Source organism: Myotis brandtii, unplaced genomic scaffold (genome assembly GCF_000412655.1).
Source record: "Myotis brandtii unplaced genomic scaffold, ASM41265v1 scaffold1037, whole genome shotgun sequence".
Taxonomy (NCBI): Eukaryota; Metazoa; Chordata; class Mammalia; order Chiroptera; family Vespertilionidae; genus Myotis; species Myotis brandtii.
Window position 1 is genome coordinate 483,548 of NW_005353483.1, and position 27,900 is coordinate 511,447.

At 37.4% G+C, this 27,900-nt stretch overlaps 1 protein-coding gene across 1 annotated transcript in view; it reads left to right on the forward strand.

Moving 5' to 3' along the window:
• Positions 1 to 27,900, forward strand: part of NUP107 (nucleoporin 107kDa) — a 46,340-nt gene that overhangs the window by 3,918 nt on the left and 14,522 nt on the right. The window contains exons 5-17 of the mRNA XM_005856604.2: positions 2,173 to 2,317; positions 4,255 to 4,358; positions 8,288 to 8,415; positions 9,687 to 9,735; positions 16,316 to 16,387; positions 16,767 to 16,855; positions 18,988 to 19,063; positions 20,997 to 21,110; positions 23,790 to 23,880; positions 24,030 to 24,106; positions 26,042 to 26,101; positions 26,706 to 26,851; positions 26,979 to 27,027. Of these exons, the coding sequence (XP_005856666.1) occupies positions 2,173 to 2,317; positions 4,255 to 4,358; positions 8,288 to 8,415; positions 9,687 to 9,735; positions 16,316 to 16,387; positions 16,767 to 16,855; positions 18,988 to 19,063; positions 20,997 to 21,110; positions 23,790 to 23,880; positions 24,030 to 24,106; positions 26,042 to 26,101; positions 26,706 to 26,851; positions 26,979 to 27,027 (1,200 nt within the window). The remainder of the gene's footprint in view (positions 1 to 2,172; positions 2,318 to 4,254; positions 4,359 to 8,287; positions 8,416 to 9,686; positions 9,736 to 16,315; positions 16,388 to 16,766; positions 16,856 to 18,987; positions 19,064 to 20,996; positions 21,111 to 23,789; positions 23,881 to 24,029; positions 24,107 to 26,041; positions 26,102 to 26,705; positions 26,852 to 26,978; positions 27,028 to 27,900) is intronic.

A 27,900-nucleotide genomic window follows, 5' to 3' on the forward strand; every position in this document is an offset into this window, starting at 1 on the left:
CCCCCCCCCCTTCCTCTCTCTAAGCATTTCCTCAGGTGAGGATTTAAAAAAAAACATGAGTGAATTGACTGCCTCTGTATTTAAGCAAAAGATGACTTTTATTATTTACTGGCTTCAGAGCTGCAATATTAATAGTAAAGTTGTTACTCTCTTAAAGGCAAGGGTAGAATAAGGTGTGTATTGATTATTATAAAATGTTTATGAATTACTGTGCAGTCAAATGTATTTTCTTGATTTGTTTTGCCAGTTGTAATATTGGCTATAAGAGATGGCCTTGGATATGTAGGTTGCCTGAAGGAAGTAAAATTTCTACATTAATTTTACCATATATCTGTTTACCAAGATTTGATTGCGGAGCAAAGTATTTTTCTGAATGCAAAATGTCATTGCTGTGTAAGATTTCACTTGATCCTTATACTAATGATGATAAGTACCCAGAGGGAGTGAACTGTTTAATCAGTCTCTAATAGTTGAAACTGAGTTCTCCTCAGCCCATAGTTAGTGTCTCATGAGTATATAGGGTTTCACCACCCATCTTTAGCATTTTCCTTGGGAGACTGATTTAAAGGTATAGTTTTATTGTTGCTTATGCCTGGATTTTAAATAAAGTTGAATTTTTAAAAACTTTTTTATGGACCTGGCCAGTGTGGCTCAATTGGTAGGAGCATCATCCTGTACACTGAAAGGTCTTGGGTTCAATCCCAACCCCAGTCCGGGTGAGTGCAGGAGGCAACCAGTAGATGTTTCTCTCTCACATTGGTGTTTCTCTGGAAAAATCAATGGAAATGTCCTGAGGCGAGGATTAAAAAACAACTTTATTATGGATATTTTAAAATATCTCCGAAAATAGAATAGTAGCATAAGCCCCCATGTGCTCACTCCTCAGTTTCAACAGTTAACAATATATGGCTGATCTTGTTTCATCTATACCATGGCATTTCCCCTATATTACTTTACAACTCTCAAATTTCATAACCATTGTCCTGTGTACTGAAAGGTTGTGCCCTGACTGGGAATTTCATTCATAAATACTTCAGTACATACCTTTGAGACAGAGCGACACTTTCTGTAACATAAAAACAATACATACAGGTCATACGTCATTGTATTGTGCTTCACAGATATTACATTTTTTTTACAAATTGAAGGCAAGACCCTCCACCAGCAAAAATTTATGACTCACTGAAAGCACAGGTGATCGTTAGCATTTTTTAGCAATAAAGTATTTTTTGTTAAGGTATGTGCATTATTTTTTAGACATACTGCTATTGCACACCTAATAGACTACGGTATAGTGTAAACATGATTTATATATACTGAGAAACCCCTAAATTTATGTGACTCACTTTATTGCAGTAGTCTGGGACTAAACCTACAGTATCTCTAACATTTAAACCTCCCCCAAACATATAGAGACTAATTCCTTTTTCATTTTACGTATCTACTTTATATTTGTTATTGTATATTCATTAACTGGTCACATTTCCTGAGTTGTGTCAATTTTTTTTAAGTTGGTTGGTTCAAATTAGGAACCAAACAAGGTCACCATATTGCATTTGCTTGATATGTCTTTTAAATCTCTTAAGTTTCTCCCTCATCTTTTTTTTTTCTTTTGTTTCAGAGGGGAAGGGACAGGGAGAAAGATAGAAGCATCAATGATGAGAGAGTCATTGATTGGCTGCCTCCTGCACACCCCACACTGGGGATTGAGCCAGCAACCCAGGCATGTGCCCTGACTGGGAATTGAACCTTGACCTTCTGGTTCATAAGTCGACGCTCAACCACTGAGCTAGGCTGGCTGGGCATCTCCCTCATCTTTTTTTAAAATTACTATTTATTTGTTGAAGAAGCTGGGTCATTTGTCCAGTACAATTTCCCCAACGTAAAAAATTAATGTGAACTTAGAGCGGTAGGAATTCCTTACTTACCTACTTATATCAGCTTAAATATTGCAAGATGTAGTCTCTATTGGCTTTTTTTTTAAAGCAGGAGTAGTACAAAGAAGAAAGCAATTTTAAAAAGCCACACTTCCCTTCACAAAATAGCCCCCATGGCTATGTTTTGAAAATGGAAAATATACATAATGTTTAAAAAAAACGTAACAGCATTAATGTCTTTATTCACTCAATGGCAATAACTCCATTTCTTTTTTGTATCTTCCTTTTTTATAAGGTAACTAATCTGGACGACAGTAATTGGACCGCTGCATTCTCAGCACAGCGTTCAGGGCTCTTCACAAACTTAGAGCCCCATGGTGTAACAGAGGACGTAACCCTCAGTGCTGTGATGTTACGTGAGGATGATCCTGGAGAAGCTGGTAAATGGTTTTGAGCTTTGTTTGTAACAACAGGTAGCCTGTCACTTTACTAAGGTCAAGGAAGCTGTCCCCTCCTGTTCCTGAATGTCATTAAATATTTTTTTGTTGAGCTAATTAGCTATGATAATGGCTAAGCCAATTGATGTAGTAGCTCTAGAAGTTTGAGAACGTCACCTTAGTTCTCAGTTGGAGCAGCATGTTGCCATTTTATTCTTCAGAGTAAAGAGCAGCCTGTTAGCTTATTAGTAGACGGGTCTCTGATATTTTTATTCTTTTCTTATTTGTGCTGTTGAAAGAGCTTCTCTTTTTCTTTAGGTTTAGTTTTATCTAACACTGCTGACATGTCTTGCTTTGGCCTGGATGTTGATGTTGTTTTTTCAAATGTTATTGAGACCTTTCTAGTTTTAGGTTAGTTATTACCATTTCCTTTTGGGGAAAATTTTTGCTTTTAGTGTCTCTGTATCTACACATTATCATATAAGTTCTTCACAATTTTATCATCATCATCAGCCGGCATGCTAATGCTATATACACTGAGTGGCCAGATTATTATGACCACCTGACGTTTGTAGGCAAATTAGCTATAATTTCGCGCTGATGTTGCTAGAGGGCCAGATCATGATAAATGTCTGAATAGCACAACATACCTAAGTATCGTTGCTGATCAAGTTTATCCTAACATGTTGATGGTGTATCCCAATGGAGATGGCTTCTTCCAACAAGACAATGCGCCATGCCATGGTGCTCGTATTGTGCAGGAGTGGTTTCAAGAACATGAGAGAGACTTTACCTTGCTTAGGTGGCCCCCAAAATCACCAGATCTCAATCCAATTGAGCATTTGTGGGACGAAGTTAAAAGAACCATCAGGTAGCTGGTTCCACAACCATCAAATCTCACAGAACTGGACAGTGCTATTCATCAGGCATGGTGTGAGATTCCTCGCATCACCTTTCAACATCTCGTGGAGTCAATGCCAAGAAGAATCGCCGCAATATTGAAGGCAAAAGGTGGCCCAACGAAGTACTGATGGAGTGGTCATAATAATCTGGCCGGTCATAATAATCTGGCCACTCAGTGTATTTTTGGAGATTAACTCCTTATCAGGTATATGGTTCATAAATATATTTTCCCATTCCATAGGCTGCCTTTTTATTTTATTGTTTCTTTTGTTGTGTAGAACTTTTTAGTTTGATATAGTCTCACTTGATTTTTGCTTTTGTTGCTTGTGCTTTTGATGTCATATCCAAAAAATTACTTCCAAGACTAATGACAAGAAGCTTTTTCCCTATATTTTTTTTCCAGAAGTTGTACGTTTTCAGGTCTTATGTTTAAGTCTTTAATTTATTTTTAATCATTTGTATGAGTCATGTAGAATACGGGTCCAATATTATTTTTCTGCATGTGGATATCCAGTTTTCCGAATACCATTTATTGAAAAGGCTGTCCTTTTCCCATTGAGTATTCTTGGCTCCTTTGTCAAATATTAGTCGATTATATATGTGGGAGTTTATTTCTGGAGTCTCTATTCTGTTCTATTGGTCTGTGTGTCTGTTTTTATGCCAGTACCATACTGTTTTGATTACTCTAGCCTTGTAAAATAGTTTGAAATCAGGAAGTGTGATACCTTCAGCTTTGTTCTTCTTTGTTAGGGTTGTTTTGACTATTCTGAGGTTTTTGGTTTTACAAGATGAAAAGAGTTCTGTGAATAGATGGTGATGACGGTAGCACAACAGTGTGAATGTACTTAGTGCCACTGAACTATACACTTAAAAATGGTTATGATGGTAAATTTTATGTGTATTTTACCACAATTATAATTTTTAAAACATATTGCAGTAAAAAAAAGACTCATAGCTATGCTTTTAAGTTTTCAAACAATTACCTAGAAGTATGTCATTTAATGTTTTTTATTCCTTTTCTTTTTAATGTGTTCTAGCATCCATGAGTATGTTTTCTGATTTCCTGCAGTCTTTTTTGAAGCACTCTTCAACTACAGTTTTTGACCTTGTAGAAGAGTATGAAAACATTTGTAGTGTTCAGGTATGTTAATTCACTCCATTGTTGGTCAAACTTCAGTATGCTTAGTTTTCTTTTGTGTTTTTTTTTGAACAGCATCAACCTGTGAATTTCTATATGTTATTTAAAAGAGATGTCTTAGCTATAATGGCAGGGATGGCATGGTTGGCACATCAGCCAAAGTAGCTCTGCTTTTTACATACTGAGGGTCCATATCAGATTTGTTTTGGACTCAAAAGGATTCTGCTGCTTTAAAAAAGGAAAATCTAAAATAAAGAAAGAACTCTTAGCCCTAGCCAGTTTGGCTCAGTGGGTAGAGAATCAGTGAAGGGATGTAGGTTCGATTTTGGTCAAGGGCACGTACCTTAGTTGCAGGCTCAATCCCTGGCAACCAGTCGATGTGTTTTTCTCACATTGCTGTTTCTCTCTCTCTGTGTCTCCCTCTCCCTTCCACTCTCTCTAAAAATCAATGAAAAAAATATCCTCAGGTGAGGATTAACAAAAAGAAAATAATAAAATAAAATATATAAAGAACTCTTAAAAATCAATAATAAGAAAATGAGCAATCCAATTAAAAAATAGACAAAACATGTTAATAGACACCTCACCAGAGAACATGTACAGGTGGCAAATAAGCATATCAGAAGATATTCAACATTAGATGTCACTAGGAAATTGCAAATTAAAACAATGAGATGGCACGGTACTATTGGTATGGCAAGAATCCAAACCACTAATAACCACCAGATGCTGGCAAGGATGTGGAGTAGCAGGAACTCTCATTCATTGATGGTGGGAATGCAGAACGGTACAGCCACTTTAGAAGACAGTTTCTTACAAATCTAAGCATACTGTTAGCATACGATCCAACGTTCATACTCTGGTATTTACTCAAATAAGTTAAAAATTTATGTTTACACAAAAACCTGCATATAGATTTTTGTAGCAGCTTTATTCATAACTAGATGCCTGGTGCACGACATTCGTGCACTGGGGGGTGAGGGTCCCCTCAGCCCGGCCCAAGCCCTCTCACAGTCCAGGACATCCCCCCAGGGGTCCTTAGCGCTGCCACGGAGTGGGAGAGGCTCCCGCCATCGCCGCTGTGCTCACCAGCTGTGAGCCCAGCTTCTGGCTGAGTGGCACTCCCCCTGTGGGAGTGCACTGACCACCAGGGGCAGCTCCTGCGTTGAGCGTCTGCCCCCTGGTGGTCAGTGCTCGTCATAGTGACTGGTCATTCCACTGTCTGATCCATTTGCATTTTAGGGTTTTATTATATAGGATTGCCTTAATTTGGAATCAACCAAGATGCCATTCAGTATGTTAGGGGTGGGGAACCTTTTTTCTGCCAAGAACTAATTGGATATTTATAACATCATTCACTTAATATAAATTCACTTAATATAAATTTATGCTGCTATGAAAACTCCTAGATTTATTGAATTTTGAGTCCCACCTGCAGTTGCCTTGGCAAAGCCAGACCAAATAATTTCGTGGGCCTTATACGGTCTGTAGCAGGCTGGACATTTCCCACCCCTGCAGTAGGTGAATGGATAAATCAACTGTGGTACTGGGTTCAGACAATAGAGTAGTATTCAGTGTTAAAAGCTTATCATGCCATAAAGAGACGAGAGTTGGGGGGATTGAGAAAAAGAAAACTCAGGGACATTGACAGACAACAATGGTAATTGCTGAGGGTAGGGGTTGAGGGGAGGTGGAGGAGGGTATCCTATATAGTGAAAGGCTAATATGCAAATGGACTGAATGGTGGAACAACCAGTCGCTATGATGTGCACTGACCACCAGGGGGCAGACGCTCAGTGCACTCCCACAGGGGAAGCGCCATTCAGCCAGAAGCTGAGTTCATGGCTGGCGAGCGCAGTGGCAGTGGTGGGAGCCTCACCTGCCTCCGCAGCAGCACTAAGGATGTCCTGGGCCTAAACCAACAGTTGGACATCCCCTGAGGGCTCCCAAATTGTGAGAGGGCGCAGGCAGGGCTGAGGGACCCCCCCCCCCGTGCACGAATTTTGTGCACCGGGCCTCTAGTAGAGGAAATAAATGGTAATGGAAGGAGACTTGGTGGTGAACACGCAATATAGTGAACAGATGATATATTATGGAATTGTGCACCGGAAATCTGTATAATTTTGTTAACCAGTGTCACCCCAATAAATTCAATGAAAAGGAAAAAAAAGAATTTAATGAATGAGAGTATAGATAACACTTTTATTAAAAACTGGCCTTAAGACAGAAGTAACATTACTTTGTGAATACTTTTCAAAGAGAGGGAAACCTGTTGTGGTGGTGATTCTTCAAGTTTTGAACGAGAATAATCATGTTTCTTTTTTTTCTTTTTTATTTATTTTTTTAAAAAAATATATTTTATTGATTCTTTACAGAGAGGAAGGGAGAGAGAGAGATAGTTAGAAACATCGATGAGAGAGAAACATCGATCAGCTGCCTCCTGCACATCCCCCACTGGGGATGTGCCCGCAACCCAGGTACATGCCCCTGACCGGAATCGAACCTGGGACCCTTCAGTCCGCAGGCCGACGCTCCATCCACTGAGCCAAACCGGCTTCGGCTAATCATCTTTCTTTATTCCCTTTGATAAGATAAGGGGGTGCTCTTATTGTGCCAGCTCATTAATACCTTTGAGAAAGGTTTCTTTTACCCAGAGTACTTAAACCTCCTGATAAACAAATTTTGTGTGTGTTTCTGGAGAGAACATGCATATCTTTCATTAGTTTTTCACACGTACCTCAGTCCCAAAAAGGTTAAGAACTGTTTTAGAACAAGGAGGGACTTACTTTGAAGTTTTGGCTAGAATTGGCATTGTTTTGGTGCCAATCTTAAGAAAACATTTTTCTTGATTTGTTATATGGTATAAATTTATCAGCCATAATTTGAAGATAACTTATTTTTAATTTTCATTGCTACTCTGTTGGTCATGTTATGATTTTGTCAGGTGTAGGTTAGAGTTAGCTTCTCTTCTGGGTAATATACAGAGAGAAAAAAATGTACCCAAAGCTGTTCTTGTTGAGTCTAGGTTATGTTAAACTTTTACATATATACTCACATAAACACACCTTACTTTAAGGCCACTTCTAGTGGAAACGTTATATTACATTCAGTTAAAAAAGACCATAGATAGGCAGGGCATATTTATAATATAACTAGACATCCAGCGCACGATTTAATCATGCGGGAAGGGTCTCTAGGCCTAGCCTCCTGCGATCAGGGCCATCTTCTGCCCATTCGACAGTCCCCAGCCAAACGCTGCCCCCACTGCCAGACTGTCAGGCTTTTGGGATCACCAGCTCTTCTCCAGCTGCTCGGAGACTTCATCTCCATGTGCGTGTGCTGGGCCGGCCTCTGATGGAACGTGCTGCCTGCTCGGGGCCGCTCATGTGGGTGCCCCCGCCGCTGCCGCTGCCACTGCCACTGCCACTGCCACTGCTGCTGGGGCTTGAGGCGCTGACGGAGGCTGCGGGGCACACCCGCAACCTACCCGTCCTGGCGTGAGCGGCCCCGAGCGGGCAGTGCATTCCATCAGCGGCCGGCCCGGTGCACACACATGGAGGTGAAGTTGCCAGTACCCACTTTCCTGTAGGCCTGAGCCCCCAAGCAGCCAGGGATAAGCTGGTGATCCCAACAGCTTGACAGCCAGCCCGGTCCTCCCACCACCCACCCTATTCCCTCATTCACCATTGCTGATTCTTCCGAGCCTGCAGGGGGGATCGGGGGGCAGGCGGGAACCAAGAAGTGGTCAGTGCCACCTCATGGCAACCGGTCGTTTGGTCATTCTGGTTGTTAGGGACACTGGCTTTTTATATATATAGATTATGTACATACATACTAGTTATGTAATTAGTTTTAGCACAATATACTTGAAGAATAAAAAGTTGTTATTCAGGATTATAGGAAACTTCCTTATGTCTGTGTTTATAATCCAGGTGAATATACTGAGTAAAATAGTGAACCGAGCAACACCTGGTCTTCAAAAGTTTTCAAAAACAGCCAGTATGCTCTGGCTTCTTCAACAGGAGATGGTCACGTGGAGGCTGCTGGCTTCTTTGTACAGGTAAAGTGGTGTACAAATCATGAATAAAATAAACACAAACCAACAGGGAAATTAATTTAAAAGTTAGAGTAGGATGTGTTTGGAAATAGGTTCTGCTATTCTTTACGCTTATCATTTCTGATGCCTTAGTTGTTAGGAGTGAGTGAAGGAGGAGTTGAATATCAGGTCATAAAGCTGGTGGCTACTAAAAATTGGATATGTATAAAGATTTAAGGAAAGTGCTAAAAATACTATAATACTTGGGAGAGGATAGATTAAAAGAAAAAACTGATGATTTATGTAATGTGGATGTTTGGAAGAAGTAAACCAAATTTTTCTTCTCTCAGATGCTCAGTGGTTTTGATTCATTGTTACTCTCTCATCCTTATGAGAAAATCTTGAAAGAAAATCATAATTTTATTTTTGCCATGTGAAAACATTATATTCAAAAGTTAGGTGTATGCATCAGCAGGTAGTTGTTAAAGACTGTAGGGTAAGCATGTCAAACTCAAAAGCTAACACGGGCCGAATAAACCAGGTGTAAGTTTATGTGGGCCGCAAAAAAACAAAAGCTTCAATTTTCATAGAAACGTAGGTTTATTTCAATAGAGACATGCTGGATACAAAGGGCTGAAATAAATGAGTAATCATTAACATAAAATAATACACATTTTAATAAAAATTAATATTTTTTCTTGAACATTAACTTACCAGACACTGAATAACTGCACAAATTAATAAGCATAACACAAATAAACCTATTTTTCCTGTTCTCCGAAAGCGAAATATTTCCTATTGCGCACACCAAACAAGTCAGTCCAAGACTAATGATGTGGCAATTGGCTGCTAAAATATTCGTTGCTAGTATTAGTGGAAAGAAATGGTGCGCCTGTGTGTAAGGTGCATAAGGGAAATGAATGCAACACGATTATAGTAATCAGTCATTAGCGAACATTTAGTTCCTTATTAATAATTATGTATAACAGGATGTTGTAAAAATTAAGTTATGAAATTTTTATTAAAATGTTTCTTACATACCGTTATATTGGCTGGGCTGCAAAAATATTCGTTGTGGGCCGCGAGTGTGATATGCTTGTTGCAGGGTGTATTTTTAAGAAATATCAGTTTTATTTGGGTAAAATTCAGAAGGCATTTACTACTTGTATCTTGTGTTTAAAGCATGATGGCTAAGGTAATTGAAACCCACTTTTTAGATTGTAGGTTTGTGCATGCATATAGCTTAAAAGGTGATTGTATATACTTATGTGAAATTTTGTGTTATTTTTCCCCAGAGACAGGATACAGTGTGCCTTAGAAGATGAAAATATGTTTGCAGTTACCGTAAGTTTTATATTAATTTTTTTTCATAAATGCTTAAAAATTAAAATGTTTTTAGTAGTAGAATTTGATTTTTGAGTTTCTTCATTTTAATATTTTTTCAAGTAAATAAAAGATAGAGTAAAAGATAAAATAATCAAATACTTATTTATATTATAGAATAAAAGATAAAAGTCCACTTTATTTCTCTTACTGTTCAGTCTAAGAGTTTGGTATTATTGTAGCCTATCGGACATTTTTCTATGCATTTTGTACATGCACTAGAGGCCCGGTGCACAAAATTCGTGCACGGGGGCGTGCGGGGGGGGGGGCCTCAGCCCGGCCTGCACACTCTTGCAATCCAGGACCCCTCAGGGGATGTCCGACTGCCAGTTTAGGCCCGATCCTTGGGACATCCCTTTTGCAGTCTGGGACCGCTGGCTCCTAACCACTCGCCTGCCTGATCACCCCTAACTGCTCTGCCTGCCTGCCTGCTGAGTGGGTGTCATAGCCACCGGTCATTCCACCGTCGATTGTCATATTACCCTTTTATTACATAGGATATATACAAACATAGTTTGCTTTTTTGTTGTTATTGTTTTGGGGTTTTTTAAAAGATAAAGATGAGAGTTTCATTGTGAAATACTTGGTTAACTCTTGGAAAGAGCCACTGTGATGCTCTAGAGATCTCTTCCTTCAGACAGGGATCTCAAAGGTGAAGAGGGGTATGCTTCACTGTCTTCTGTATCAAACATTGAACCTCTAGAAAATTTAAGGGAGGTTGTCCCTCAGACTGTTCAGCAGAAGCTCAAGGGCTTATTTTTTATACAATCTCGGTAAAGTGTTGCAGGATTCAATGACTTGGTGCCTAGCAAGGGTATCAAGTTATTGAATTGTGCAGACTCCTCAGCAATGCTGGAATGTATTCCTTTCTTGACTCCAAGCAGAAAGAACATAGAGCCTGAAAGGAATGTGTCCCTTGGCTCTGTTTCATTCTATAAATAGTTTCCCCATATTTTTCTTTTCTGCCTCCTAGTAGACTCAGGGGAACTTATAAACTGCTCCCCTTCAAGAGCGAGCACCTTTTTTTTTATTCTACTTTAGTCTAGTCTAGTCTTTTCTATTCAAAATAACTTTCAAGCATCATAACTCAAACCTGCCAAAAGCCAAACCCGATTTTGTCTTTCACTGGACAGCACCATAGCCAGTTTTCAAAGGAACCTGAATGTCCTCTAAATCAGTACTTCTCAAACTGTTCTGTGCACATGACTCACCTGGGTATCTTGTTAAAATGTAGATTCTGATTCACTAGTTCTGGTGTGGGGCCTAAGTTCTGCATTTTTAAAAAAAAGATATTTTATGATTTTTTTTTTAGAGAGGAAGGGAGAGGGAAAGAGAGAGAGAAATATGGATTGGTTTTCTCCTGCACAACCCTCTACCAGGGATTGAGCCTGCAACCCCAGGCCTGTACCCTGACTGGGAATCGAACTGGCAACCTTTGGTGCACAGGACATCCAATCAACTGAGCCACACTGGTCAGGGCATAAGTTCTGCATTTTTAAAAAATACATATTTTTATTGATTTCAGAGAGGAAGGGAGAGGGAGAGAGAGATAGAAACATCAATGATGAGAGAGAATCATTGATCAGCTGTCTCCTGCAAGCCCCCTACAGGGGATCAAGCCCGCAACCCGGGCATGTGCCCTTGACCGGAATTGAACCCGGGACCCTTCAGTCCGCAGGTTGAAGCTCTATCCACAGAGCCACACCAGCTAGAGCAGTTCTGCATTTTTAATAAGCTCCCAGGTGATGCTGATGCTGTTCTGTATATTACACTCGGAGTAGCAAGAGTGTAGATCCTGGTCTCTGTTTCTCCAAAATGTGATCCATCATCAAGTCTGGTTGACTCTCTTCTATCTCTTCAGTCCCAACTGTGACCACTCATCTCTGTTTCTGTTGCCACCACTTCAGCCTGAGCCATCATCATTCTTTGCAGGGATTACGGCAATAGCTTTCATCTAGTCTCCCAGGCTCTATTCACACAGATTTTTTTTTAACATATGGTATGATTTAATTTGTACATTATTCTGAGAGTTTTTATTTATCAGTATTTTTAGTTGCTTTTCATGTCAGTTTACTTATGTTTACCTTATTTTTTTATAGTATATCAGAACATAAATGTACCATAATTTTTTCAGACATTTGGTTGGATATATATATGGCTTGTTTCCAGTATTTTTTGCTATAGCAATCAATAATGCAATGAATATTCTTTTTCATACTTATCTATGTATTTGAGTATTTTCTATATTTCTGGAAGTGAAATTGTTGGGTCAAAGTTTGGTAATGGAATATACCAATTTACATACACTCTCACAGTGTGTGAAAATGTTTACTCTGTTATTAATCATTTGAATTTGCCAATTGGAGGGAAGATATCTCATTATTTTAAGATACATGTCAGTGACAATTAGTGGTGAGGTGGAATATTTATCATTCTTAAGGATTTATATTATATAAATTCTATATTCATATCCTTAGCTTATTTTCCTAGTAATTCTTTTCTTGTATATATTAAAGATAATCATCTTTCTGTCACTTGTCTTTCAACTTTGTTTAAGGGTCTTTGTAAAGCTGACATTTCCATATCTAACTGATCACATTTGTCATATTTTCCTTTGTCATTCACTATCTTCTGTCTTGTTAAAGAAGACCTTTACTATCTATTTAAAAAAATATTTTCCAATGTTTTCTTCCAGATCTAAATCTTATTTTCTATATAATAAGCTCTTGGATTCATCTGGAGTAAGTTTGTCTCTGAAGCAGCAAAGGATTTAGCCCAGCTGGCATGGCTTAGTGGTTGAGCATTGACCTAAGAACCAGGAGGTCCCAGTTCAATTCCCAGTCAGGGCACATGCCCAGGTTGTGGGCTTGATCCCCAGTAGAGGCATGCAGGAGATAGCCCATCAATGATTCTCTCTCCCTCTCCCATCCTCTCTGAAATCATAAAAAATATATATTTTTTAAAAAGATGTAAGGGATTTAACTTTTTTATATGGAAAGTCATTTATCCCAACACCATTTATCAAACAAATATATTTATCATACTTATGCATGGATCTTTTCTGTTTTATTGATTGATTCATTTGCTAGGCGATACTACTCACCTGAGTCACTCTAGCTCAGAAATTTTGATATCTCAGATGGTTAGTCTCCTTCATTTTAAAAAACATGTTTGGTTATTTTTGCACACTTTTTTTTTCCAGGTGAACATTACAATTTCCATTTTTTTTTAAAGTTAATTGGGATATTTATTGCAGTAATATTGAATTTGTAAATTAATTTGAGGAGAAATGACATTTTTATGTTGAATTTTCCTGTTTATGATCATTGCATGTCTCCCCAGTTATTTAGATCTTATACAGTTTATATAGATTTGTGCTCTTTATGAAAGTCTATGTAAATCCTATTGTGAATGGATTCTCTTTCCTATTACATCTTATAATTAGTTATAACTGTCAGATAGCTCAATGATTTATGTGTGAAACTTATAATTGGCCATTTTTTGGAGCTTTTATTAGCTCTAGTAAGTTTTTCATTGATTTTCTTGGGCTTTCTATATTGGCAGTATTTTACAAATAGTTTTCCTTAATCCTTCCTAATTTCTTACTTCTTTTCCTTTATTCCATTGACTAGGAGCATCTATACAATTATATCAGTTAGTGTTCCTGACTTTGTTTTACTACAGATTAAGGATTTTTTTTTCTCCTAACTAGCTAAGAGTTGGGATAGATGTTGAATGCAGTCAAATGTTTTCTTTAGCTTCTATAATATCTGCTATAATTTATTAGCTTCTATAGCTAATTTTTAGCTTCTATAGTTATCTGTTTTAAGTTATAACTAGAGGCCCGGGGCACAAATTCATGCACGGGTGGGGTCCCTCTGGGTGGCCTGCAGGGATCAGGCTGAAACCTGCAGTCCAATGCCACCTGCAGCTCCTACCTGCTGCTTCCGCTCATCCCATCCCCACTGTGCCTGCTGCAGGCTCGTGCCCAATCAGTCCCGATCGGGAGAGGCTCACGCCGCCACAGCAGTGCTCACCAGCCATTAGCCCTGCATCTGGTGCCCTCCCAAGGGGAGTGGCCTTCGGGATTGGGCTGAAACTGGCTCTCCAATATCCACTGAGGGGTCCCAGATTGCGAGAGGGAACAGGCCAGGCTGAGGGACCCCACCAGTGCACAATCGAGCTGGGGAGAGACTGTGGGAGGGCTCCAGGGAATGTCCGGCCCATCTTGCTCAGTCTCGATCAGCTGGACCCCAGCAGCAACAAGCTAACCCAGTTGGAGCATCTGCCCCCTGGTGGTCAGTGCACATAATAGCCAGTGGTTGAGCAGCCTTAGCATATCATTAGCATATTATGCTTTGATTGGTTGTTTGGTTGTTCTGCCGTTTGGTGTATTTGCACATTACCCTTTTATTATATAGCAGTGGTTCTCAATCTGTGGGTTGAAAAAAATTTTTTAATATATTTTTATTGATTTCAGAGAGGAAGGGAGAGAGGCACATCCCCAGTAGGGGGTGTGCAGGAGGCAGCTTATTGATGTTTCTCTCTCATTGATGTTACTAACTCTCTATCCCTCTCCCTTCCTCTGTGTAAAAAATCAATAAAATATATTAAAAAAAAGAGAGAGAGATAGAAACATGAATGATGAGAGAGAATCATTGATCGGCTGCCTCCTGCACGCCCCCTACTAGGGATCAAGCCTTCCACCCGGGCATATGCCCTTGACTGGAATCGAACCCGGGACCCTTCAGTCGGTAGGCTGACTCTATCCACTGAGCAAACCAGCTAAATTTTTTTTATTTTAATTTAACTTTTTAACTAAAATTATTGGGTGACATTCATTAATTAGATTCTATAGATTTCAAGTGTACATTTCTGTAATACATTATCTTATACTGCATTGTGTGCCCACCATCCAAAGTCAAATCATCTTCAGTCACCATATACTTGACCCCCTTTACCTTTTACTATTTCCCACCCCCCTTCCATCTGGTAACCACTATACTGTTTGAATTTTTGTTTGTTTATTATTTTTGTGTTCATTTGTTGCTTTCTCAATCTTTTAATTTATTTATTCTGCAAATACTTATTTTATGCCAACCAAGTGATACATGTCTAGGAAGATTATTTATCTTACTTGTGGCTATTTAATGAACTTAGTAGCTTTAATAGTTCTCCACTGATTGTCTTGGTTTTCTGGTAGGCAATCCTATTAACTAAAAATAGTGACAACTTTGACTCTTCTTCTGTATTTATTACTACTTAGGTTTTTGTGTGTGTTTTTCTCTGGTTTTAGAGTTAAGTGTAATATTTGTTCTAGGCTTTAGCTAGTAGTCTATCATATTAGGAAAATATTCTCCTATTTGTAATTTATGAAGATATTTTTATCAAGTGACATTTTGTCATCTATCCAGATGTTCCTATGGCTTTTCTCCTTGAATCTTTGAATAAGATTGATTATAGGTTCTATCACTACATATTATCCTTTTCTAAAAAATATATTTTTTGATTGGTTTTTTAGAGAGACAGGAAGGGAGAGGGAGGGAGAGATAGAAACACATCATCGATCAGCTGCCTCCTGCAAGCCCTCTGCTGGGGATTGAGCCCAAAATCCTGGCACGTGCCCTGACTGGGAATCGAACCAGTGACCTCTTGGTGCATGAGTTGATGCCCAATCGCTGAGCCACATCAGCTGGATTATTATCCTTTTAATATACTGTTTAATATTACTTACTCATATTTTTGTCAAGGTGTCCTTAAAGTTGGTCTTAAGAGCCTTGGATTATTAAGTTTTATCACCTCTCAATTTCTGCTGTGTAGAATAATAGATTTTTAAGTTTCTAGATGTTAATTTTCTAACATGTCACATGACTGAATCCATCTCTTTATTATGATTTTTTGTTTGTTTGTTTCATTTTGTTCTGTATTTTATTTTCCCCTAAAACAGTGGTTCTCAACCTGTGGGTCGCCAACCTGTGGGTCGTGACCCCTTTGGGGGGCGAATGACCCTTTCACAGGGGTCGCCTAAGACCATCGGAAAACACATATATAATTACATATTGTTTTTGTGATTAATCACTAATGCTTTAATTATGTTCAATTTGTAACAATGAAAATACATCCTGCATATCAGATATTTACATTAAGATTCATAACAGTAGCAAAATTACAGTTATGAAATAGCAACGAAAATAATTTTATGGTTGGGGGTCACCACAACATGAGGAAGTGTATTAAAGGGTCTCGGCATTAGGAAGGTTGAGAACCACTGCCCTAAAACAGTATCTCTGGGGAAAATAGATATTTTAAACTCCAAGTAAAGCTAAAGAACTAAAATATCAAGTAAAAGCAGCCACACATTGATATAGCAGTTTGAAATTTATTTACAGAAACTTTTCTTAGAAAAATATACCAATTTGCTGTGTAGTAAAATGTTTATGGTGGTTGAATATCCTTATTTCAGGTATGTTTTTACCTTCCTGTTGAAATAATATTCTTAGAGCATCTTTTTTTTTTTCTTCCTTTAATATTTTTTTAACAGGCTCTTAATGCTAGTGAAAAAGCAGTTGTGGAGGCGTTATTTCAGAGAGATTCACTTGTCCGACAAAGTCAGGTATGACTAGAATTTTTAAATATTTTTTATGAAACATAGAAATGAAGGTGTTTTAATTTAAAACGTTTTTTCTTAATTTTTTCTTTTTGATCTTTTTATTTGTAATTAAAAGGAATTAAGAACCTTGTTTTTGGTTTTCAAATAATAACCCTAGTATTTCCAGGAAAGGCTATTAAGAACCGTATTATTCCTATGGAAAATTTCATTCTTTTGCCATAATACTTATATATCTTTAAAAAGTAAAAATAGTGATTAGAGAAATTGTTACTTGGTATTTTGTATCAGAAACTTTTTTTAAATTAAGTGTAGGAGTACTACAAATAAAATACTAACAGATTTTATAGTTAATACTTTCTTTTTTTTTTTTTAACTTTCTTAGTTGGTGGTGGATTGGTTAGAGAGCATTGCCAAAGATGAGATTGGAGATTTTTCTGATAATATTGAGTTTTATGCAAAATCAGTATATTGGTAAGTCATTAAAACTTTTATTCCAAAGACTTAAAGTTGGTTTTGTTTATTCATTCTTTCAGCAAATACTGAAAGATGAATATTCACTTACTACTTACTCAGTCTGTGAGCAAAATAGATAAAAAACCCTGCCTTTAAGGGATTTGTAATTGTTTAAGAGGAAAAACAAATACATATCCTGTTAGGTATTAAGAGCTTTGAAAAAAAAAAAAAAGAATCAGAGTTGCTGGATAGAGGATGATAATGGGTACTACTTTAAGTAGAAGAAGTGATTAGGGATGGCCTTTCTGAGGAAGTAACAGGTAGTTAAGAGCAAGAGGCTTTTAAGAAATAAAGGCGGTGAGCCATGCAAAAATATGGGGGACAAGTGTTCTGGTTAAGAACAGAAATTGCCAAGACCCTGAGAAGGTAAAATGTTTGTTCATAAGGAGGCCAGTGTGAACACGGCAAAGAAAAGAATAATAAGAAATGAGATAGAAGAGAGCCATCTCACGTAGGACTTTTACAGGCAGGCAGAGGTAAGCGTTTGGGACTTTATTTTAAATGTGATGGGAAACCTTGAGAGTAAAAGAATGTGATATGGTTTGATTCACGTTTTTAAGCAATCACCTGCTATATTTTCTTAATAATCATTATTTGATCAAGAAGACTTTTTGGCCCTAGCTCAGCTGTGGGCAAACTACGGCCCGCGGGCGGCCCGTTTGAAATGAATAAAACTAAAAAAAAAAAGATTGTCCCCTTTTATGTAATGATGTTTACTTTGAATTTATATTAGTTCACACAAACACTCCATCCATGCTTTTGTTCTGGCCCTCCGGTCCAGTTTAAGAACCCATTGTGGCCCTCGAGTCAAAAAGTTTGCCCACCCCTGCCCTAGCTGGTTTTGCTCAATGTGTAGAGCATCAGCCTGCGGACTGAAAGGTTCTGGGTTCGATTCTGGTCAAGGACATATGCCAGGGTTGCAGGTTCGATCCCCAAAGGAGGCGTGCAGGAGGCAGCCAAACAGTGATTCTCTTTCATGTTTCTATCTCTCCCTCACCCTTCCTCTCTGAAATCAATTTAAAAAAATATTTTTTTTAAAAAGACACTTTGTACTATGTTTCTAGCTATTTGTAATTTAAAAAAAAAATTTTTTTTCCCCATACCTTTCAGTACTTTTAAGTTACTGTATGCCCTTGAAACCAGAAAGCACCATTAGGTTAAAGGGACAATTTATTTCAAGATTTGAAGAAAAAGTTCAGATTGCCTTTGAATTCAGTAATATTATATGTACAAAGTCTGCAAGTCAATTATATTTTTTCTCTGGTTAACTGGGTAATTAGTGTTACTGAGTGTTTATTTAAAATTAAATCTTCAATATTTGTGATTTTTCTGAGCAAAACAGGAATTTTCATTTTCAGAAAAAAAATTTTAGTTAAAATGCTCTGTTAAGGTCTTTGCAAGTTTTAAATAAATACAGGATAGAGAACCCCAAAATAGACCACACTTATATGGTCATTTGGTTTTCAACAAAGCAGTCAAAGCAATCAGATGAGGAAAGGACTGTCTGTTCAACAAACTGAGAAAAACTTGGTATCTATGTGAAAAATACTGAACAATTAATTCAAGATGGATCATAGTGCTAAATGTAAAAATCAAAACCATAAAGCTTTTAGAAGAAAATATAGGAGGAATCTTTATGACTAGGGGATAGGCAAGTGTTTCTTTCTTAGGTCACAGAAAGCAATAATCAGGGGTCAAAAATTGATTTGACTTCATCAATTAAAACTTCTCACTAAAAGGCATTGAGAAAATAAATTAGTGGTGAGCCACAGACTGGAAGAAACATAGAACCCATAGTTCATAAAGAACTATAACTCAGTAATAAAAGATAACCCAATAATAAAAAGAGCAAAGATTTAGATGGATACCTCACAAAAGCAAATACGGTAGATGAATGGCCAATAAGGACATGAAAATGCTCAATATCATTACTCATCTGTGCTAAAATATAAAATGCCCTTTTATACTTAGAATTTTTGCTTGTTTTTCTGAGTTTATACTCTTTTTAACTTTGACTTGATTTTTCTTTTTTTTAAATAAACCTACTATTAGAATTGCTCCTTAAAAAGAAATTGTTCTTTTTCTCTCAGGGAAAATACTCTGCATACCTTGAAACAGCGGCAGCTATCTTATATAGGAAGTGTCCGTACTCTTGTCACTGAATTGGTAAGTATTCTTTGAAATGAAAGTTCCCTTCAAAAAAAAGAAGAAAAAGTAAAGAAAAACTGAAGAAAAATAAGGAAAGTTGTCTTCAAAGTTAGGTGATTTTTGTTTTTTTTTTAAGAGTTGGATCTTTGTTTTTGTTTCCTGAAGATTTGCACAAACTAACTCCAAAACTACTAAGATGCATTTAAATTTGATGACATGTATTTGAACATATCTGTGACCTATGAGTTATAAATTTTAAAAGAAGGTATAGAAGTGTTCCTGATTTTCCAGCATTAATAACAAATTAATTTTGGTCTTACAGCAAGGTTTGATTCTTGAACTATTTGATGGTGACCTATGAAAGCTCTTTCATATAGAAAGCAGGGGGGAAAATAAAGCTTCGTGAATTAGCTTGAGTAACAGTGGATTTGAAAAGAACAGGAGTCTATAGAAATAAAGGAATAGAGCTTTGTGACAGGAGGCAGCATGTGATAAATATTTATAGTGAACAGTGGGAGAAATAAGTAACAGTTGAAAAAATTGATAAAATTGTACTTGGCAACAAAAGTGAGGGAGAGGGAGAGAGAGAAACATTAATGACAAAACATCACATTGATCAGCTTCCTCCCTCATGCCCCCAACTGGGGATCAAGCCCGCAACCTGGGCATGAGCCCTGACCAGGAATCGAACTATGACCACCTGATTATTAGGTGAAACGCTCAACCACGGAGCCACGTGGGTCAGTCACGAAATTGATTTTTGATGAAAATTGTTTGGAAACTGTTAGAAGAGTTTGGAATAAATTATAGCTAAACTACTTAGTAGCAAGCAACTGAAAGTAATTTTCTCTTATCTGGAAAGTAGTGGTTTCCTTTTTCCAGAAAGAGACCATATTCCAAAATTGAATGATTATATCTGTCTGCAAAATATTTGTGAAAATAGCCAAACCTATTATGCATTTCATTTTCTGTATATTCATATTGCCATAAACAGTAGCATTGGAATAAGAATTATTTCCTTTTTTAAGTCACATTAAAATAGTTTTTCATGTAAAATTCAACATGCAGATCATGGTGCTCTTGGCTTAAAAGTGAGAACATTATATTATCCCAAATGTTAATAAGTACATTTCTTTCTATCTGTGAAAGGTAGTAGGAAGGAATAACTGATGGGTTTGTTTGTGTGGTTTTTTTTGGCGGGGGGGGGGGGGGGGGGGGGGAAATTTATTCAAAATCTGTTTGTTTCATTCGGTGTTGGTGTGTTTTATCTAGCATTAACCCCATAGTGGGCTTTCTTCACATAGGTTATCAGAAACTACCAACTAGCCCTTTCTAGTCACAAAATAGATTGAGATTCCTTCAGTTTCTCCTCTGCTCATTTTTTAGAATTAACTTGCCATGTAGTTGCTACTGTATCAGGGTAAAGATCAAGTCATCTTGAATTATGCGTATCATTCTAGAGTTACTTGGTTGGGCTGGGCTAAGCTAGTGGTATTTCCACTTTTCCTGACCTAGGCATACACCTTTGTGGGCCAAAGGAGTCTATTTGAAATGGGCAGTAGGCAGTTGTGTGGCTATTTGGAACACTTGTGACACTTTCATTCCTATTAATTAACTAAATCGTAAGTGAATTTATTTCAGTAATATATTCAGGAGAGACTTATCATCTCTTAATGTGTTTAATGTATGTGAGTACAGCCCTAACCAGTTTGGCTCAGTGGATAGAGTGTCGGCCTGCGAACTGAAGGGTCCCAGGTTAGATTCCGCGTTACCGGCACATCCCCAGTAGGGGGTGTGCAGGAGGCAGCTGATCGATGTTTCTCTCTCATTGATGTTTCTAACTCTATCCCTCTCCCTTCCTCTCTGTAAAAAAATCAATAAAATATATTAAATAAATAAATGTATGTGAGTACAAAGGACTTACAGTTGGTGATTTTTTTTGTTTTTATAGGACCCTGATGCTCCCATAAGACAGAAAATGCCCCTTGATGATCTGGATAGAGAAGATGAAGTTAGATTACTCAAATATCTTTTCACTCTAATCCGTGCTGGAATGACAGAAGAGGTAAATTGTGTACTCTGTGCTTGTCCAATTGTAAAAAGGCATAGACTCTTCTTAAGTTGAAAGGGATCTTTGTGACCACCTAGTATGCCTTCTCAATGTATCTAGATGTAACTGCTGTTTGAACATTTTCAGTGATAAGAAACACATTGCCTCAGGGGCACTGCACTCTAGTTTGCACAACTCTTAATAGAAAAAAATTTTTAAGAAGTCAGACTTTGCCTCCCTAGGCATATTTCCATTATTTCCAGTTCTGATTTTTAAGAGTTGAGAACAAGTCTGCCCCAAATTGCTCTTCCAGGTGACACTATTTATGCATTTGAAGATCATCATGGCCCTCAGACTTCCTCCTTTTAATCTCACCTCTTTAAAATTAATCTCCTTTGTGAATTTTAAGATCTTGAATGTATAGGCATACCTCTGAGAGATTGCAGGTTCTGTTCCAGAACACTACAATAAAGCAAGTGGTAATCTTTTTGATGGTAGAGGGTCTTTTGCCTTCAATTTGTAAAAAATGCAACATCTATGAAGTGCAGTAAAGTGAAGCACAATAAAATGAGGTTTGCCTGTAGAATGTTAAGTATCTAATTAGACAACTTAGTAGATGAGGCAGTCTGATGCATGGGAGCTTCAAGCTTTAGATATTATGTTGTACATCTTTTGCAGTACTCTTGGTGATGTCCTTTTTGAATTAATTCAAACTGTTGTTTGTTCTGGGTTATAAACCATTAGCATATATTAAGTAACTTCTTTTATTAATAGTCTTGGGTTAATAAGCATCATTCTTTTAATTAATTAAAGAAGGTGATCTCATACATTCATTTACTCAGAAAATATTTAAGTCCCAGCCACTCTGCCAGGCGTGTGTAAGAATTAGGAAAGGTAAGGGCAAACAGAAAGCAGAAAATGATCCCATTACTGAAGACATGAGAAACAAGAACTTTCCAGGTCCCTCTACGTTTACATTACCCCAGATCGTAGGTTTTTGTATTTACCTAAAGCTTTTTTCTTGTATAACTTTTTAACGTAATTGTAATCATAGTATACATTCGGCATTTGTTTTTCTTTTAACATTTTTATTGAGATATAATTCACATACCATACAATTCACCCATTTAAGGTACATACTTCAATGATTTTAGTATAATATTAATTTTTTTTTATTGAGGCAAGATATATATATAACAAAATTTGTCTTTTTAACTATTTTTAAGTGTGCATTTCAGTGGCATTAATTACATTCGCAACATTGTGAAACTATTGCCTCTATATACAAAAGTTTTCATCACCCCAAACAGAAACTCTATTAACTATTATGCAGTAACTCCCCATTTCCCTCTTCCTCCAGTGTCTGCTAATCTCTAACCCACTTTCTGTCTCTATGAATTTGCCTCATCCAGATATCTATAATAATAAAAGCGTAATGTGCTAATTAGACCAGATGTCCTTCAGGACAAAGCCAGGGCTGTGAGGGAAGCCCGAGTTCTGGGTGCTTGCTGGCAGGCTGGAGGGAAGCCCGGGTCCCGGGTGCCAGAGGGAAGCTGGTGCCGGCAGCCAGGGGAAGGAAGACCTACTCTTGCACGAGTTTCGGGCCTCTAGTTACATATAAGTGGAATCATGTAATATTTGTCCTTTTATGTTTGGCTTATTTTATTTAGAATATTTTCAAGGTTTTAGATTCAGTTTTTAATCTTATTTTTATATAGCCTATCAAAACATTTTTCCATGTTTCTACATAGCTTTTATAATTTATTTATTTCATAATGTTTTAAAGTCACCAATCCAGAGTGGTGTTTGAGATATTCTTTAACAGGTTGTGTTCATTAGGTTTTTTAGGTTCGAGAAACCCAACTTATATTACTTACAAGAGGGAAATTAATTGGCTCATGGGACAGGGAAGTACAGAGGGTTAAGTCTGGCTGAAGCAGGATTCGGGGACTCAGAAGATGTCATTAGGATACTATCTCTTGGCTCCGCCTTCTTCTCTGACTTCATTCTCAAGAAGTCACTTCTTGCATCTGTGATGGCCACCAGCAGTTTACATCTTCCTGCCAGCTAGCAATTCCAGCAGAAGGAGTGTATCTCTTTCTCAGTATCTTCAGCAAGAGCCCTGGGGTGATTCTTGTTAAATCATATGCATAACCTTAGAGTGCAGACATGGGATTAGGCCTACTCAAACCATATAAGCTAAATAAGAATGGGGAAGAGAAAGTTCCTGAGATGATGGAACAACAAAAACCTATCTATCTGACTATCATAGTGAGCTCATTTGATTGGCCACACTTAACATAAAGAAATATTGTCAATAGGGTGAATGAACAATAGCACCCTGTCATTCTAAAAACTAACAATGTTTTTGTAATACTTTTACATAAATCGAGGGTAATCAACCTCTTTAGCCCCATTTGTCTCTAGCAGAATTAAATGCCTGTGGGCTCCATGGGAACCTGTTGATAAGTCCAAAATCAGAGCAAAGGGATTATTAGGAAAAGAAAGGCAGAGAAAATAGACATGCATATGGTGATAAAGTGAAATGCCATTTCTAGTTGTCCACATTATCCTTTGTAACATGTCATAAGTTACTTAATCCTGTCATACATCGCTTACACTTTTCTATAAAGCATTAGGACTTTCCCAGCACTGCACTGGTTATATGACTAACTGCTCTTCTTGTTTCTGAAGGCACAGCGGCTCTGTAAACGTTGTGGTCAGGCATGGAGAGCTGCAACACTTGAAGGCTGGAAGCTCTATCATGACCCTAATGTTAATGGAGGTATTTTAGTAGATTTTATTCTGAGAGGTGGGGACATATGGTTTCTTAGCTCTAAATGCCAGTCTTTGTGAAATACAGCTTTTGTTTTTAGAAATCAATGAACGATCTCATTTTAAACTATATATTTTATTTCTTTAACTGTTTTACAGGAACAGAATTAGAGCCTGTTGAAGGGAATCCATATAGATGCATTTGGAAAATAAGCTGTTGGAGAATGGCAGAAGATGTAAGATATAATAAAATATTTACTATTACTGATTTTTACTCTAATTAATTGAAGACCTACTAGATGCTCAGAATAGTGTAAGGTTAAAGTTCTTGCTTTCAAGAACTTTTAGTCATATTGAGGAATTGGCAGACTTAAGTACTTATTCAGACACTAAGTAATAAGGATTAAAAATTGATATAAGGCAAAAATATAAAGGAGGACCAGTGAATCCTGAAAATGAGCTTTGGACTAAAGCTGGTTCCCAGGAGAGTTAAATTGAACCTTTAACAATTAGCAGGATTTGGACTGTTGGGCATGAAAATAAGGAATTCTAGCTAGGATGCATAGGTTATGATGTGACTTGTGCATTCCTAAAATTCACTGTAGCATGCAAAATTGTACAAAAACCCACAGGACTTTTGGGGGAAAAGGAGTTAAGAATACAATACTAAAAAACCATCAGTGATACATAAAATGATAAAAACTTAATAGAAACAGTTTCACACTGTTAAATGGTTAGGAAAGACATAAATACTATAATAAATGTGGCACTTTACCTTGGAAGAGACCTAAAGTTTGCTTGTGGAATTGGGGGTCAGAGGATTCCAACTTATGAGGTTATCTGAAATCAAACAGAAAATTATAACACTCTGTGGGTCAGTTTAGCTTATAACACACCTGATGAACTGAGGTAGCTGATAGATGTTTGTATATGTCTAAGTAGCCAGTTCAGCTGGGTGTAGTTTTCTACATTCACTTCGTCTTTCTTGAGGATGAAATTGTGCATAAGCAAATGGGAAAATTGCATTTTGTTCAGATTGTTCCTTGATATATCAATTGCATTGAAACAAATTTACATTTTCAAAACAAGCATTGTAGCAGAACTGACTGTAATGGAAAGATGATGAAAGAGGTGAATTAAGAACAGGCAGTGTGGTCCTCGAGTGCTGTTCTAAGGAATGAGAGGGTTTTTATCATAGATAGTGGTGAACCATTGAAACCTCAGGGACACGTGACAGCAGTTTTAAGATTAGCCTGGCAGTGGAAAATAGGTTTATAATTGATTGGACTAAAGGCCAAGAAACTATATAGGAACCTGTTAGAATTATTCAGATACTAAGTGATAAAGACCTGTCCTAGAATAATATTGAAAGTGGAAAGGGAGGGAGCAAGAATGGTCAGGACAAGTAATTGGAGACAGAAGGAGGGCTCAGATAGTGAGAGTCTCTGAAGTCTCTTGTGTGGATGATTAGAAATCTGGAAGTACCATTAATAGATTCTGGAAGTAAAATGGAATCATTTGATGAATATAATGAATTCTGTTTAGGAATTTGATGCAAACTGATGCGGGTCCAAGTGCTTTGTTTTGATGTTTTTAGGTCAGTATCAGGTAGTATTAGATATTTAGGAACTTTCTAGCTGACAACACTTAAACACATTCTATTTGGACTAAAATTGGACTGCTATAAATAAAGAATCCATTAGACTTGGATCTGCTTTTATCCTGTATTTGAAAGTTAGATGTTTGTCTTCTCCTAAAGATGTCAGCATTGACTATATCATCAGACTAAGGGATCCGCTCTCTCTTTTTTTTTTCAATATATATTTTTATTGATTTCAGAGGAAGAGAGAGAGAGAGAGATAGAAACATCAATGATGAGACAGAATCATTGATTGGCTGCCTCTTGCAGGCCCCCAGGCATTGAGCCTGCACCTAGGCTTGTGCCCTGACTGGGAATCGAACTGTGACCTCCTGGTTCATATGTCAATGCCCAACCACTGAGCCACACCTGGTGGGATCCTTTCTCTTATTACCCCACCAGATCTTTCACTAAAGTTTAGAAACTATCAAATAAATAAGTTCAATTTGGAAGATATTGCCAAACTCGATTATGAAAGAAATTGACATGTTAAGAAAAATAGTTCTCCAAATTTATTTCTATTTTATTTCAGGAGCTTTTTAATAGATATGAGAGAGCAATTTATGCTGCTTTAAGTGGAAATCTCAAACAGGTATGCAATCTATTTTAATCTTTTTTTCCTATGGAATGAAATCAGATACATAAAATATTCTAATTATATTAATAAATCATAAACTTAAGCTACTTTTTAAGAGTAATAATAATAAAAATAATCACGCAATAGAATGACTCAAGCTTCTTGATATGATGTACCCCATACTCTAAATGATGCTTTAATACATGAAATTAGACTTCAGTTTCTAAGAATTATAAGTTTAATTACAATATACATTTACTGATGACTTATAGAATGCATAGCTTTATGCAGAAGTGTACCACTGAGGTCTAACAATCCTATGTGTAACCCCATTACCCCATGCATTTTACATCCATTTTGAGGTATGCTATATTAGTGGAAATCCTATCATATAGCAGCATAGAAAATTGAACTCAGTATGGGCAAATCTTAATAGTTCAAACTTAGAAGATGTGGTTTGGCAGGGAATGGGTGGGTGTTTGTTATGCTATTTTACATTGCAGTCTGCAATATTTTGTTATTATAGTGACTTTTTAGTTCGTATCCATGGATGTAACTGCTTTCCTTTCTTTTTTTGTTGACTGTGTCTACGTGTTTTTGTTTTGGATTGGGGGGAAAGCTTCTTCCCGTCTGTGACACCTGGGAAGACACAGTGTGGGCCTATTTTCGAGTGATGGTAGACAGTCTGGTGGAACAGGAGATCCGGACATCAGTAATAACTCTGGATGAAACTGAAGAACTCCCTAGAGAATATTTGGAAACAAAGTGAGTTTGTTGGTTTGTTATAGTCATGGTGATTTTTAGTATACTCTAAAGTTTTATTTTTTATTCTTTGTTCGTATGTTAATATTATTAATATTATTTTATCCCTTTCCTGTTCTTTCTCTTGAAGTTGGACCTTAGAAAAGGTTTTTGAAGAACTTCAAGCTACTGATAAAAAGGTAAATATTAATATGAATATTTTACATTAGCTGAAATAGGAAACAATAAATGTTCTGCTATTGTGCACTGTAGCTGGGAGGCAAAAAAATATGTGAAACCTTGTTAACTTCTCCCTTCTTTTCCTCACCTATTATCCAAGTGATGGATAGTCTTTAAAAGTAAAAGAGCATAATTGCATATTTAAGTAATACAACATTTCTGTTTCTTTGGTTTAGGATTGGTCTCACCTAAATATACAGTATGTATGTAAGCTAATTTATCCCTTTTCTTTTGAAAAATAAAGACACATAATTGAAAATAATAAAAGTTTCCCTAGATCTCAAAATAATCTAATATTTTTAAAGTAATGTTCTTTAAAAAATTTTATATGACCAAAGTAATAGCATATGTCCTTGGAGCAAAATAATCTTACCTAATAACAGACAAACATGGTAATTGACCATACCTTCACTACACCTCCCATTGGCTAATCAGCGAGATATGCAAATTAACTGCCAACAAAGATGGCGGCCGGCAGCCACGGAGCTGGAACGAGCAGGAGGCTTGCTTGTTCCAGTGATGGAGGAAGCCAAGGTTCCCCACCTGCCGCGGCCTGCTCTAAGCTACACTCAAAGCAACAAAGTTCCAATTATAGAAGATAAATAAACCCCAGATACCTGCTTTCAGCCGGCCATGGCCACGGAGCTGGAGCGCTGGAGGCTTTCCCTCCCACCCGCCCTGGCTGGCTCTGAGCTTCACTCCAGGCTACAAAGTTTCAATTATAGAAGGTAAATAAATCCCAGAAAAAAAGGAGAGGCTGGGAGCTTCTGTCGCTGGGGAGGCTTGGCCAGCCTGAAAACGGCCCTCAGCCCTTCACCCAGACTGGCCAGGCA